Raw genomic sequence first — 16,406 nt, forward strand, 5'->3', positions numbered from 1 at the left:
GAACATACACACCCATTAAACAGTGCAATACTACTGACAGAAACTCCATATTTGTGACTGAAATCAGGAAGGTGAGCTTATGTCCCGAAGAAACAGTGCATTCGTAAAGTATTCAGACCCCTTGACTTTTTACACATTTTGTTACCTCACAGCCTTATTCTAAAATAGACAAAAAAATAGTTTTTCCTCATAAATCTACACACAATACCCCATAATGACAAGGCAAAAACCGTTTTTGTGTTGCTATGCGACTCGAAATTGAGCTCAGGTGCATCCTGTTTCCATTGATCATCCTTGAGATGTTTCTACAATTTGATTGGAGTCCACCTGTGGTAAATTCAATTGATTGGACATGATTTAGAAAGGCATACACCTGTCTATATAAGGTCCCACAGTTGACAGTGCACGTCAGAGCAAAAACCAAGCCATGAGGTCGAAATAATTGTCTGTAGAGCTCCGAGACAGATCTGTGTCAAGGCACAGATCTGGGGAAGGGTACCAAAAAAGTATCTTCCTAGAACTGGCCGCCCGGCCAAACTGAGCAATTGGAGGAGAAGGGCATTCGTCAGGGAGTTGACAAAGAACCCGATGGTCACTCTGACAGAGCTCCACAGTTTCTCTGTGGAGATGGGAGAACCTTCCAGAAGGACAACCATCTCTGCAGCACTCCACCAATCAGGCCTTTATGGTAGTGGCCAGACGGAAGCCACTCCGCAGTAAAAGGTATATGACAGCCTGCTTGGAGTTTGCCAAAAGGCACCTAAAGGACTCTCAACAAGATTCTCTGGTCTGAAAAAAAACCAAGATTGAACTCTTTGGCCTGAATGCCAAGCGTCACATCTGGAGGAAACCTGGCAGCATCATGAGGTGGGGATGTTTTTCAGCGGCAGGGATTGGGAGACTAGTCAGGATCGAGGGAAAGATGAACGGAGCAAAGTACAGAGAGATCCTTGATGAAAACCTGCTTCAGAGCGCTCAGGACCTCAGACTGGGGCGAAGGTTCACCTTCCAACAGGACAACGACCCTAAGCACACAGCCCAGACAACGCAGGAGTGGCTTAGGGACAAGTCTCTGAATGTCCTTGAGTGGCCCAGCCAGAGCCCGGAATTGAACCCGATCGAACATCTCTGGAGAGACCAGAAAACAGCTGTGCAGCGATGCTCCCCATCCAACCTGACAGAGCTTGAGAAGATATGCAGAGAAGAATGGGAGAAACTCCCCAAATACAGGTGTGCCAAGCTTGTAGCGTCATATCCAAGAAGACTCAAGGCTGTAATCGCTGCCAAAGGTGCTTCAACAAATTACTGAGTAAAGGGTCTGAATACTTATGTAAATGTAATATTTCATTTATTTTAATAAATTAGCAACAATTTCTAAAAACCTGTTTTTGCTTTGACATTATGGGCTATTGTGTGTAGATTGATGAGGGAAAAAAATCAATTTTAGAATAAGGCTGTAATGTAACAAAATGTGGAAAAAGTCAAGGGGTCTGAATACTTTCCGAATGTACTGTATGTAAATAAGGTATTTCCATTTTTTATTTTTTATAAATTTACAAAAACCTATTTTCGCTTTGTCATTATTGGGTATTGTGATGAGGAAAAATAACAATTGAATCCATTTTAGAATACGGCTGTAACATAACAAAATGTGGAAAAAGTCAAGGGGTCTGAATACTTTCCGAATGCACTATACATGTATGTGTACACTGCAGCTGGGGGAAGCATTGGAAAGTCATGCTTTTTATTATTATTATATAAACCTATCCTTTGGAGACAAGTAGGAGAAAATGCATTTGAATGATTTTCACACTTTCTAAAGAGCTCTTCTTTGTTTACGCCCATTCAGCATCAGTCACACCCTCTTAAGCCGTAGCCCCACCCATCTCTTTAAGAATTCATATGTAAACGCATTAGTCAGCATGGCATTGTCCTCCAGAAATTACTCTCTTTTATCCCCCTCCATTATCTCAGCCAATCATGGATCCTGCCTTTCTCCATACACTCACCGGCCAGCTTATTAGGTACAGCGAGTTCAGTTTACTTGAGTGGCCTGCGCAGTCCCCAGACCCCAACCCAATAGAGTATCTTTGGGATGAGATGGAACGGGCTATTCGCAGCATGAATGTACCGCCGTCCAATCTGCAGCAGCTGCGTGATGACATTGCGTCAGCATGGACCAACATCCCTGTGGAACGTTTCCTACACCTTGTAGAATGCCCTGAATAATTTAGGCTGTTCTGGAGGCAAAGGGGGGTCCCGACTGGGTGTACTTAATAAACTGGCTGGTGAGTGTAGCTCAGTGCTTTCTCCTTGGCTTAAGGAGATATTGAATCCGCTCACATTAAACGGTGGAGACCAGACCTAGGTTCAAGTGGTATTTTCTGTCTACTTGACGAAAAAGTACCTGATTGAGCTTGCCTGTCACAATGAAACCAATGAAATAGTTCTAACTCTGCCCATCTGTAACACCAGACAGAAAAGGAAAAAAAAGCATTTGGAAGAAAAGCGATACTATTTGAACCCAGATCTAAATCCAGCCTGTGTTGTGTGTATCTGCTAACCTCTGGGCCTGCTCCAGCTCTACAGCCATGGCCTTCTCCTGGCTCCACTGCTGCTTCACGTTCTCCGTCTTGTGTCTCCTGCGTGTCCGACCCTCCTCTCCCTTCTCCTGCACAATGTCGTCTGTCGTCTTAGGGCTCCCCAGCTCAGATGAGTCTGGCTTGCTCTATAGGGAGGATCACAATTTCATCACCACTCTTTACTACTGAATAAAACAGCAACATGGTGGTTCATAATCCAACTATAGATATAATATTGATCTCGGATGGATGTATCACTGACAGAACTAACTCAGATGAGACACACAAAAATGTTTTATGAAAGATTGTGAAATGGCACTATTCCCTATACAGTAAACTATTGTTGGCCACTCTAGCAGAAATAGAAAAGTAGTGCATTAGGGAATAGGGTACCATTTGGGACAAAATCCTGTCTTAAAAAACGTCACAAAACCAATGAAAGAGAACTCCACTCACCAGTATTTCCCAGAAGCTTCGGCGGGTGGTCTTGCCGGTGGGTGTAGTGGACTCAGGTGTACTTGGTCCGGTGTTGGGGGTGGTCCCAGGGGGGGCAGGAATCAGGGTGATAGGGGAGGGGCTGTTCTTAACCCTCCTAGAGCCACTACAAGGCCGGAAGCTGTCCTTAAATTCCTTCACTTCTTTCACTTCCCTAACCTCCAGTTCATTCACCTTTGCTTCCAATGGAGGAGGACTTAAAAGACCTAAAGAAAAGATGTGGAGATAGACAAGGGATGAACCTGATAACATGAATTGATAACATAGACTGAATTATACAACAATTTGAATTCACTTTCCAAGAAGACCAATAAAGCATTTTTGTATTTGTTGTGCAGGCCAAAGGCAACAATGTGTACTAATCAGTAGAGGTGTGTTATATGGACAACAATCCATATTGCGATAAATCGCCTGAATTGATGCGATAACGATATGATACGTTTATAACAATCTACACCAGTTTATTTTAAATGATCCTTTAAACTACTACTACTAGTTTGATGTCATAGCCATCAATTGTCCCATCAACAATCACCCATATTAGCAAACTTTCATTTCAACCTTCACATTTCTCTAGTATAGGCTAGTTATCACAATTAACAATATCAGCAAAATGCCTGTGATAAGTGATCGGTGTCGATCATTTTCTGTTGATCGTCCCAGCATTGCCACGCAGGTACTTTAAAGGTAGTTATAGTTCCTCACTGTTAGTTGAGTCCTCTCTCCGCCCTCTCCCCGGTGTAGCGCAGAATGTCTCCAGACACAGGGGATTCGGCAGGACCCGGAGTTCCATGATGACATCACAGAGGGCGTGGCGCAGGGCTCCTCGCAGCTTGTCAGTCAGCTGGAGGGGGGAGACGTTACCTTGCTCCCAGATGTCAAAACGCACCCTCATCTCTGGCCCTGTCAGGAAGAAGGAAGGACAGATTACTGACTAATGAGAATTGCACTGAGCATGAGCAGAACTACTAGAGCCTGGTTCCAGGTCTGTTTGTGCTGTCTTGCCAGCTCCTATTGTCATTGAACTAGCCTGGTCCCAATTCTGATGGTGCTGTCTTGGCAATCATCACATTGTGACTATGAGCATAGTAGTTGGCTATACAGCACACACACATCTGCGACCAGGCTAGTGCAGAGCACACCTGATTAAACAGCTCAGGTAGTAGGCCTCTAATGAATACACAAACACATGGCAACGCAGTAGATTACCACATGAGGTTATTTTTACTCTCAGAACTAATTGCATTTTCTCAAACAAACTAGGAAGCATAAATCATATTTGCCAATTAAAGTTGGTAGCTATATGCGAATAAAACATTTTTTATGCACGTAATTAGTTGGATGATGTTTTAGAGTTTTTTTAAACAAAAACAAAAAAGTTCATAATTTCATTCAATTTAACTCAATGTCACATTGAAAAATACAATCCCTGTATCTCAGAAAGAGGGAATAAAAACTCCTTGTGCAATGACCATCATTATGCAAACAGCTTTAGCAGTCCTATTCAAGGTGACTTGACATTTCATTCCAGAGAGAGAACATTATGTATGACTTATTGCTCTGCGTATAAATTAATCTCTCTTGTGAAATGAAGAAGTTTTACAATTCTCAAATACTTCCCCAGTGCAAAATATATTTCATAAAATCACTTAATACAAATAAACAATGCAGCACATAATAAAAAACACATTTTATGACACTCTTTGAGAAGAAAGAGACACAGCAACAACTCCGCCAAAGGTTGTCCTGGCTACTCTGGCCTTGTCATGGTCATCAGGCACGAAACGGAGAGGTATTATCTGAACCTGTCCAATATGAAACATTCATTTTTGTTTTCCGATATGGGACCCTGATCTCTAAAAGAAACCCTACCAGGCTTTACCTGAGCTGAGGTTGTTGGAGTCCACCTTGATGACAGTTGTCAGGGCGTCAAACTGGTCCGGCTGTAGGAGGATGGTGGATGCATCCCCTCTGGGTGGTGTGGCGCAGTCCTGGGCAGGAACCTGAAGAGGGCAGCCTTGAGCATCAACGAACGACAGGGCGATACAGGCGATACCTGAAGGGAACAGGTGAAATGTGGAGGACAGGGTGACCCAGAGTTACACTGATAGACTAACTAGAGGATGAATAAAGGTGGTGCTCTTTTTAATGGTCCTTCGAGCCGGATAGTGTTTTTTCTACATTAACAATAACCTTGATTATTGTGCATGTTGTTTGTCTCTAAACTCTAAACATATTTCTCAAGTGCAATTAAGTTCAGTTTTGGAGTGCAATAAACAACAACGACTTTGTGTGCCATTATAAACTACAGAGATTCTGCATTGACTCTTGTCTGATATTCTCCTGCATCAACATCAGAGGAACTACAGTATAAAATGTACAAACCATGACCTTTCTACTACAACACAGTTGATGTTCCATCCCAACACCAACCCAGACAGCCTTGTCTTCTGATTCACACCCCATCACCCTGCTTCAGCTATTCACCTCATAAAACCTGCACCACACAGGCATTCCTCACCCATACATGACACCTGCGTTAAATAATATTACCGCCAATCTGCCCGGACCCATGTTTGGTTTGATACGGCTATGGCTATTAGCTTGCACCATTAGTGGGCAGAGGCATGCGTGGAGTAGTGATTGTTAGGCTGGTGTACCTGGCAGGCTGGCGGGAGACATAGATGCATTACATTCATCACCTGGAATAAATCAGCAACACACACACGGCCATCTCTTCTACGACACGCTGCACTGGACTGGGCTTCACACTGACTGCAGACAGTCATGCCACACCGCTTGCCTGTGCCTGTGTGTGCATGTTGTGTGCGTATTGTGTGCATGTTGTGTGCGTGCGCGTGTATCTGCCTATTGCAGCCAGCTAGTCAACAAAGCAGCCACATGTCATTCTCAAACCACTAAGCCCACTTATAAATGTTACTGTTTCTCTCCAGAAGGTTTGGCTACTACTACTACAACGTGCTTGTGTATTCTGATGACTGAACAGGTCAGTCTACAACGTGCTTGTGTATTCTGATGACTGAACAGGTCAGTCTACAACGTGCTTGTGTATTCTGATGACTGAACAGGTCAGTCTACAACGTGCTTGTGTATTCTGATGACTGAACAGGTCAGTCTACAACGTGCTTGTGTATTCTGATGACTGAACAGGTCAGTCTACAACGTGCTTGTGTATTCTGATGACTGAACAGGTCAGTCTACAACGTGCTTGTGTATTCTGATGACTGAACAGGTCAGTCGGAGCGAGTGACTTGATGTGTTTGCAATTTGTGTTTTGCGGAGACTCCAATCCATTTTTCTTTGGCTACTTTAGCAGGGTGGTTTATGAGGTCTGACGGACTGACTGGGCCGTCACCTGCGAGTCGCACACGTACACACAAACACCACAATGCAGCAGGAGTCCTTTTGGGTTCAGTAGACCCTCCACGGTGGCTTTAATGTGAGTGGCTTTGTCCCAAATGGTACCCTAATCCCTATTTAGTGCACTACTTTTGACCAGGGACCTTATGGCTCTGGTCAAAAGTAGTGCACTCTATAAGGAATAAGGTGCCATTTGGAATGCAGCATCTGATAGGCTGTCCAGGTTCTGTGATGGCTGCCTGTGTCAGCCAGGGCGATGAGGCAACAGATTGCTACAGCACATCCATAGTAGTGGCAGCCAGAAAACAGGATTTAGAGCTGATGGGGCTCTAGCTACAAGACAAGGCCATGCCGTTATCCTGTAGGCCCTGAGCCAGGCAATCACTCAGTCAATTACATCACGGTTAGTCTGGACTATGGATCCTTTCCGCAGTCTTTGAAGAAGTCACACTGACATCCACTAGTCAGACAAGACAGGACCGAAGTGACATTTTCAAACTGTCTCAGCCTTGATTCAAATTTTAAAAAAGAACACACTGAAATATTACATTTTACAAACATTAGGCTACATATCATAGCCTTTCTCGGAACGAAAAGAGCTCTACAGTTCTAAAGATAACCTTTCTATAGGAAAGATGGTGAATAAAAGACTATACCATTATTTCATTCTACTCAACAGAATTATTTCAATATCAATGAGTACACTGCAGTAGCCCTGTGTTTAACCAGCCTATATCTCATCAGACGTAAATATCATTGCCTAATTGGAAAAAACATTCCATTTAGTTTAATAGCTGGATGCTATTAAACTAATGCACACATATTCCTATGCTTGATTATTTTCCATTCAATTTCTCATTGAGCAGCATCTCTTGATAGACTGCAGAAGACCAAAGCCAGTCAAGAACACATTGAAGCTTTAAAGGCTGTGAATGTTCCAGACTACATTACGGAAAGAAAGAACAGTCAGGTCACTCTGCATGCCACTTAAAAAGTAATGCAGAGAGCAAAGGGCAACTCAAATAAGCAATCCGTTCCACAGTAAAGACTACTGCTGTTGAAGTACAGCCAATTTAATTCCAAAGAGCCAATCAACCTTAAGAGTAAAGCACTGCCACATAAAGCCATTGGGAAAATGAGGTAAGAGCAGAACACCCCCAGCCAGCCAGGCCAGTAGAGCCAAGGTTGCTAGGGGTTCATAAAACATGATACCTTGGAACTGAGAGGGTGGGAAGAGGTGCTGAACGAGGTCCGACATGGTACCTGAGTCAACAGACAGACAGACAGACATACAGTTGAAGTCGGAAGTTCGGAAGTTTACATAAACATTTTAGTCATTCAGCAGACGCTCTTACCCAGAGCGACTTACAGTTAGTGAGTGCATACATTATTATTATTTTAATTTTTTTATCATACTGGCCCACCGTGGAAATCGAACCCACAACCCTGGCGTTGCAAGCGCCATGCTCTACCAACTGAGCTACACGGGACCCCTAATCCTTAGCCAAATACATTTAAAATCAGTTTTTCACAATTTCTGACATTTAATCCGAGTAAGAATTCCCTGTTTTAGGTCAGTTATGATCACCACTTTATTAGAATGATTTATTTCAGCTTTTATTTCTTTCATCACATTCCCAGTGGGTCAGAAGTTTACATACACTCAATTAGTATTTGGTAGTACATGGTCCCCATGTGCAGTTGCAAACGGTAGTCTGGCTTTTTATGGCGGTTTTGGAGCAGTGGCTTCTTCCTTGCTGAGCGGCCTTTCAGGTTATGTCGATATAGGACTCGTTTTACTGTAGATATAGATACTTTTGTACCTGTTTCCTCCAGCATCTTCACAAGGACCGTTGCTGTTCTTCTGGGATTGATTTGCACTTTTTGCACCAAAGTACATTCATCTATAAGAGACAGAATGCGTCTCCTTCCTGAGTGGTATGATGGCTGCGTGGTCCCATGGTGTTTATACTTGCATACTATTGTTTGTACAGATGAACGTGGTACCTTCAGGCGTTTGGAAATTGCTCCCAAGAATGAACAAGACTTGTGGAGGTCTACAATTTTTTTTCTGAGGTCTTGGCTGTTTTCTTTAGATTTTTCCATGATGTCAAGCAAAGAGGCACTGAGTTTGAAGGTAGGCCTTGAAATACATCCACAGGTACACCTCCAATTGACTCAAATTATGTCAATTAGCCTATCAGAAGCTTCTAAAGCCATGACATCATTTTCTGGAATTTTCCAAGCTGTTTAAAGGCACAGGCAACTTAGTGTATGTAAATTTCTTACCCACTGGAATTGTGATACATTGAATTATAAGTGAAATAATCTGTCTGTAAACAATTGTTAGAAAAATTACTTTTGTCATGCAGAAAGTAGATGTCCTAACCGACTTGCCAAAACTATAGTTTGTTAACAAGACATTTGTGGAGTGGTTGGAAAAACGAGTTTTAATGACTCCAACCTAAGTGTATGTAAACTTCCGACTTCAACTGTACATACCCTCAATACATGACCTTCTACTATCATCAGATATGATATGAGAGGTGTTTCTCATCAGCTCCTTTCTGAAGGCCAGATGGTGCATCAGCTGCTAAGGTAATGTATGGTATGTTGCAAACTGTGTACAAAGTACTGCAAACTGATAAGGAATGAGGGGAGTTAGTGGAACAGCATCATAAGATCATCACTAATTAGGGTTGCAAAGGCTTCCACTAACTTTACCAAAATTCACAGGTTTTCCAGAAAGTTTCGGATTTCCTGCTTATTCCCTACGGATTCTGCAAATCTTCCAACCAGGATTATTGGAAAACGTGGAAATTTGGGGATAGTTACCAAAATTGTGCAACTCTCTGCTGGACCTTCACTAGCTCTGGTTCAGGGTGTTAGTGCGGCTTTAAAGAAGGCTCAGCGTTAACTAGCCGCACTAACTCCCTGGACCAGAGCTAGGCCTCCACTAGCCTGGCACTACACTCTTTTACTTCCTTTAAACACGGATATTGCTACTATTTTATCACACATATAATAACATATATGAGTTATTATATTAGTTATTTGTTGCAGGGCCTTTGTGCACAGTTATTTGTAAGAGGAAAATGTCTCTGTCTGTATTCTGCAATAAAACTCTGTCTATAAGCTCTCTGAGATGGAATCACTGAAGCAGCAGCCCATACTAAAGTTCCTTCCACGGTACTCAAGCACAGTAGACATGTATTTTAGGCTGTGACTTTTCTATAAGATGAATGTGGCAAATTAGAAAACTGTTTCTTAATAAGCTGGCAGTGGAATACAACAGTGCAAAACTAAACCTTCAGTCTGCACCAGATATATTCTCACACCAGGCAGGGATCAAGTAAAATCAAATAATTTAAGCACCTTGTTGTGCAATACTTAAAATGTATGAGATGAAGTCAGAGCTTCCCTTCACACCAATTAAAAAGTAGCGAGACTGCATGGGAAATGAATGCAAAGCCTGGGTTGTGTCCCAAATGGCACCCTATTCCCTTTATAGCGCACCAAGGCCTATAGGGCTCTGGTCAAAACTAGTGTACTATATGAGGAATAGGGTGCCATTTGGGATGCACTTGGAGAAAAAAAGCCCCTCGAATAAACATCAGCCTTGGTACTTAAGTATGACACTGCAGAGAGAGGTCAGTTTAAGTGAGATATCAGCCAGTATCAAGTTCCTCTTGTTTTGAAACATTATTTATAACGACAGGAAGGTAGTGGGCATCATATAGGAACCGTGTATTAATCATTATAGCTGTCAACACACTATATAATCAACAGGATAGATAGAGAATTGTCTTACTACAGGCTAATCATAACTGATAGGAGGCCATATCACACCCAGGCGCACGGCAATAGCATGTGCTGTCACCAGAGAAAAATGATCTGATTCTCAAACAGAGGAATACACAACAAAACAGGTAATTATTCAGTCTAGTTTCATTTTTGGCAAGTTACCACCAAAGCACACTCTGCATACGGAAGTTGGAGAGTCTGATGTTCCAGTCACCTTGGGAGAACGAGTGTAGCACTAATCAGAGAAACGAACATTCTATCCTAGAAGTGTCTTAGCAGAACAGGAGAAGTCAGCTTAGTGCATTTTAACTATGCAAGGCAAGGCAGTGCTGTGCTAATTTGCTGTGCGTTTATTTAATGTGGTGGGAGGTATAAATAGGGAAAGAGGCTGTCAGCACAACCCGTGATATCACTCCCTCGAAGTCAGCAGCTTATAAACACACACACGGAAAACAACAACTGACTCCGCAGAGCAAAATCCATCAAGTAGAGGAGAGATATACAGCAGATAAATTATTAGAGAAAACAAGCAACGGCTACCTAATTATAGAGAAACCCACTCTCAGGTGGTGAATTAGATGTAGGGTGCGCTATGCCAACTGCAATGGGATACGCGTGTTTGTATGCGCGCGTGCATGTGTGTGTGTGCGAAAGAGAGAGAGAGATAGACAGTGTGCAGGGATGGAGTGAGCGGGAGAGGAGGGTGTGTGTGCAGGGATAGCTGTGCTGAGAGAAATAACGTCATTACCTTTCCCTCCAGTCCCCTGGCCCCCAGGCTTATTGTAGAGGTAGATATCAGAGTCAGGTAGCTCATTGCTCTGATGGAAGTAGTGCTGAGAGAGGGGGGGAAGGAGAGAGAGAGAGAGAGTAAGAGAGAGTGAGAGTAGAGTAGAGAGTAGAGAGAGAGATCATCAGCCCAGACGACAAAACAAAAGCGAATAAGGAAGTCAGCACATTTTCGGGAGAGCTGATTTCATACATAAAAATGAAACTCCTCTTTTTATACATCTAGCCTACACCCCTTCATAGGGAACTGTATACACCACACTTGCATAATTTGAACGGTCCTCTTCTATCATCCTTTAAAACTGACAAATACATCGCTGTAAAACGTTTGACCAATTAGATCAGCTCTGAAAAAGATCTGATGTGAAAAAGATCTGATTAGATTGGTCAAAAGAGAGTGGAAAAAAGATCTGAATTGGGCAGCACTAGTGCTGTGAGTAATGTTACCCCACATTCAGAGGTCGGTTTATATTGGTTTAAATTCTTCCAAATGTAAGAGGGGGATAGGTGGGACATTCACTTGCAGAAGCAGAAGCAGATTTTGCCCCCAATGTCTGTATGCGGGGTGAGGCTGGGCTGTAGCCTACCTTGACGTGGTGATCGATGTACTGTAGCTGTCTGTGTACTCGTGTAGTGTACTAGTGTAGTGTACTAGTGGTGTAGCCTACCTTAAAGTGGTGTTCTACGTAGCTGTCTGTGTACTTGGGGATGTGGAGGAAGATGAGCAGGTTCTGCCTGAGGTAGTGGGCCACAGCAAGGGTCCAGGGCATGAAGCACTGCGGCAGAGTAAACTCCATCACCTCAGTGGCTGGAGAGCCTGACGGCTGGATAAACTGAGGGGAGAACATCAACACGTAATTAAGCAACACATCAATGTCTCTCCCATTCCTACTAAATACTAAGTAATCTCTGAAATCCATAACTAATTTTACGTAGTCTTTTCCACAAGAGATTCAGAACCAAATCTCAACTCTACTTCTGGGGGCGGAAGTAGCAACATTTGAACTAGCCAAAACAGCATATTTAGCCCCTTTCCACTACAGAACAAACCGAACGTTTCAGTTAAAATCTCTGCCTCCACTAAATCATAATTCATCAAAAGAATAAGTGACACTAATGCACCAAATAATTTACCTCCACATCAGCGGGGGTGAGTTTGCAGTTCCTGCCCAGCATGATGGTGATGATGTCCAGGGTGGTCTCATCCAGACGCTTCCTCAAAACCTTCACCAGCTCATCTGTGATCTCCGGACCTGTGTTGGAGACCAGACAGTGACAAGGGTCAGGAGAATAGACCTCAAACCATTGCTCTAATTGTATTGTAAAAAAAAAAGATCCATCATCTCCTCGCCTCCTCTCCTTCATCACTCTGACCAGAAAGAACTGACCAGGTGAAAGCCAGCTTAATGATGAGCGTCCACCATATTGTTTTTATCTGTCAAGTATTTTTTCCATCAGTGCATATGAAGGGGAGATGATGACAGATTAAGCAATTAAAATAGAGACCATGTCAAAATGACCCTTGCCTCAGACCGGACTCGGCTTTGTCTTTCCAGTTCTACACTGAACAAAGATATAAACACAACATGCAACAATTTCAAAGATTTTACTGAGTTACACTTCATATAAGGAAATCAGTCAATTGAAATAAATGAATTAGGCCCTAATCTATGGATTTCACATGACTGGGAACACAGATACGCATCTGTTGGTCACAGATACCTTTAAAAAAAGGTAGAGGCGTGGATCAGCAAACCAGTCAGTATCTGGTGTGACCACCATTTGCCTCATGCAGCGCGACACATCTCCTTCACATAGAGTTGAGCAGGCTGTTGATTGTGGCCTGTGGAATGTTGTCCCACTCCTCTTCAATGGCTACATTTTACACTAAATACCTGCGTGCACTATTTCTAAAAAGACTGTGCACGCACAAAAATATTGAGATTGATACACTTGGCGTTTCCCGTTAGAAGTCAGACATGTCGTAAAACTGCACGTGCGTGAACGAGCATTAAAACTCAGCCTGAATAATGCCCATCATGTACCTTTTATGGTGACAATAACGCCCTTATTTACTGTATACTTTGGAAGTATTGGAATTAGGCCAAGACAGTATCTAAAGGAAATATCAATGGCAAACTTGATCAAATGTCTTTGGAGGTGTTGGCAGAACGTAAAACATTTTGGGCAGTGACATTTGCTTTATCTAACCATTTCTGAAACACAAACAATTGCAAATTGTTGTGGACCTGTAAACAGATCGTTTCAATTGAACATTGTCTACTCTGAAAAAAAATTATACCTACAGTAGGCCTACTTACAGTGGTAGTCTACACACTTCAATGCAAAAGATCAACTGTCTGTTCACCTGTTAAATTATACTGTATGTTATAAACCGCGCTCCCTTTCGGATGCATAGAGCAAAAACTTGAAATTATAAGTCTAATAGGCCCAATTAAATGAGAGATGTGCATCGTCTCTTGGCCCTCCCACCCCTATGGGAGAGCAGCTCCCGCTCAGCTAAGTCCAAGTTCTCTGTCCTGGCATCCCAATGGTGGAACCAGCTTCCCTCTGAAGCTAGGACAGCAGAGTCCCTGCCCATCTTCCGAAAACATCTGAAAATGTACTTTTTATCCCTGTGATATGTGGTTGTCCCACCTAGCTATCTTAAGATGAATGCACTAACTGTAAATCGCTCTGGATAAGAGCGTCTGCTCAATGACTAAAACCTAAATGTAAAATGCATGGTAATTTGTTGTATGGCTACTTTGGGAATATGAACTCATCATGGGCAGAAAAGGTGGAATGGTTATGATATACACCACATGACCAAAAGTATGTGGACACCTGCTTGTCGAACATCTCATTCCAAAATTATGGGCATTAATATGGAGTTGGTTCCCCCGTTGTTGCTATAATGGCCTCCACTCTTCTGGGAAGGCTTTCCGCTAGATGTTGGAACATTCCTGTGGGGACTTGCTTCCATTCAGCCACAAGAGCATTAGTGAGGTTGGGCACTGATGTTGGGCGATTAGGCCAGGCTTGCAGTCGGCTTTCCAATTCATCCCTAAGGTGTTCATCCCTAAGGTGTTTGATGCCCCAGACCATTATTCCTCCGCCACCAAACTTTACAGTTGGCACTATGCATTGGGGATAAGTAGCGTTCTCCAGGCATCAGCCAAACCCAGATTTGTTCGTTGGACTGTCAGATGGTGAAGTGTTATTCATCACTCCAGAGAATGCGTTTCCACCGCTCCAGATTCCAATGGTGGTGAGTGTTGCACCACTCCAGCCAACGCTTGGCATTGCACATGGTGATATTAGGCTTGTGTGCAGCTGCTCGGCCATGGAAACCCATTTCATGAAGCTCCCGACGAACAGTTCTTGGCCTGATGTTGCTTCCAGAGGCAGTTTGGAACTCAGTAGTGATTGTTGCAACCGAGGACAGATGATCTTTACGCACTACGCGCTTCAGCACTCGGCGGTCCCGTTCTGTGAGCCTGTGTGGCCTACCACTTCGCGGCTGAGCTGTTGGGCTATCGAATCCCAGGGCTGACAAGGTAAAAATCTGGCGTTCTGCCCCTGAGCAAGGCAGTTAACCCACTGTTCCCCGGGCGCTGAAGACACATTTCAGTTGAATGCATTCAGTTGTACAACTGACTAGGTATCCCCCTTTCCTTTCCCTTTGTTGATCCTAGATGTTTCCACTTCACAATAACAGCACTTACAGTTGACCGGAGCAGCTCTAGCAGGGCAGAAATTTGACAAACAGTGATTGGAAAGGTGTCATCCTATGATGGTGCCACGTTGAAAGTCACTGAGCTCTTCAGTAAGGCCATTCTACTGCCAGTGTTTGTCTATGGAAATTGCATGGCTGTGTGCTCGATTTTATACACCTGTCAGCAATGGGTTTGGCTGAAATAGAACAAATCCACAAATTTGAAGGGGTGTCCACATACTTCTGTGTATATAGTGTATGCATTATGCTTATAAATTAAATATTGTCTAGGCTACTCGAGAAATCTGACAGTACAGTATTCAGACGTAGCCTACAAACGTTAATGGAAAAGGTGAACCGTCTGTTCTACCGTTAAACTGTGCTTCGGATCAGATCGCATAGGGCAAAATACCGGTAGCTTTTCTACAGTATTTACTACTGTGAAGTGGGTCCAATTAAATTAAAGATGGGACGAATGGTAGCCTATCCTAAATTGTTGTAGGCCTATAAGCTATTTTGCGAGAATGAAACCATCAGGCAGGAATTTAATTTGCAATGATCATGGATATAAATAAATAATCGGAAATAGATTTCTAAATATTTTACAATGCAAATATCAAATTAATTGATTTTTGCTCTTCTCACTAACAGCCAATGATTGCATCTTGACATTTAGCTATCTGTTTTTTTTTTTTTTATGAATAAGTCATCATACATTCCTTGTGAGAAAGCTAACTCAGTGCTTCCTCACTAGTCCAATTTCACAGTATACATGGTGATATAACTGCTTGGTCACCTCACCCAATATACATTTTTGGTTGATTATGTTACCTGTGTTTGATCTATTATAAATCATTTCTAAACATTAAATATAAATTACAGAAGACATGAGAAGTAAATCACAAAGTTTGTTAGTTATGTTGCTAGTCTAAAGCAGTACTATTTGCCAGTCTAAAGCAGTACTTACAAAGGTTTGTGTGAGGTCGGTCTTGTAGCATGTGGAGGGGGTTGGTCACCATGCGCGCAGGTCTGCTCATTAATTAAGGGACACTATGTTACTAATTGGGGGGGAAAGAGTTTCTGCTCTAGTCCAGCTCTTTAAAAGTATTCTATATATTTCTGTATCGTACAGGTTATAGTATCTAAACTGTTATTGTAGAGTTGTTTACTTTGCTAAGTGTTTATTGCCTTAGTTGGACAAAGTGTATTCAAAGACAAGTGCTTCCTGTTTCCTGTCACCTGGTCTCTGCCAGGGTGCTCAGGTGTAGAGCTTTATGTTAGTTGAAGATGACCGCCTGGCTTGGCAGGGGTTAGCTAGGGTTGTTTTCAGCCCTAGGGGCTAGTCAGACTGCTCTTTAGTCTTTATATTCATTTGACTCGTTTTGAAAAAATCTGTTTATTATTTACTCTGAGCCTGGTCAAGCATCTTGTTGCATGATTTGTATATTTTGTAAATGCCTGTTCCAAGAGCCTTAAAATATTAACCATGCAGTAGATCTTCTGCTTCCTGCCTTTCCTTGCTCACCAACACCAGCCAGACAGCTCAAACCATCCAAGACAAGTAAGACATTTGCACAAGGTTACTAGGCTACTTTTGTCTTGTTGCAATGCAATACTTCAACCACTAGAAACTTTGCGTA

At 42.7% G+C, this 16,406-nt stretch overlaps 1 protein-coding gene across 2 annotated transcripts in view; it reads right to left on the reverse strand.

Annotated features, from left to right (window-relative positions):
• Positions 1–16,406, reverse strand: part of LOC121540502 (KICSTOR complex protein SZT2-like) — a 125,682-nt gene that overhangs the window by 46,919 nt on the left and 62,357 nt on the right. For both annotated transcript variants that reach the window (XM_041849429.2, XM_041849430.2), the window contains 7 exons: positions 12,183–12,301; positions 11,717–11,881; positions 11,011–11,095; positions 4,960–5,133; positions 3,783–3,980; positions 3,039–3,283; positions 2,565–2,728 (listed from right to left, as the gene is read on the reverse strand). In XM_041849429.2, coding sequence (XP_041705363.2) covers positions 2,565–2,728; positions 3,039–3,283; positions 3,783–3,980; positions 4,960–5,133; positions 11,011–11,095; positions 11,717–11,881; positions 12,183–12,301 — 1,150 coding nt within the window. The remainder of the gene's footprint in view (positions 1–2,564; positions 2,729–3,038; positions 3,284–3,782; positions 3,981–4,959; positions 5,134–11,010; positions 11,096–11,716; positions 11,882–12,182; positions 12,302–16,406) is intronic.

The sequence above is a fragment of the Coregonus clupeaformis genome, chromosome 26, assembly GCF_020615455.1.
Source record: "Coregonus clupeaformis isolate EN_2021a chromosome 26, ASM2061545v1, whole genome shotgun sequence".
Lineage (NCBI taxonomy): Eukaryota > Metazoa > Chordata > Actinopteri > Salmoniformes > Salmonidae > Coregonus > Coregonus clupeaformis.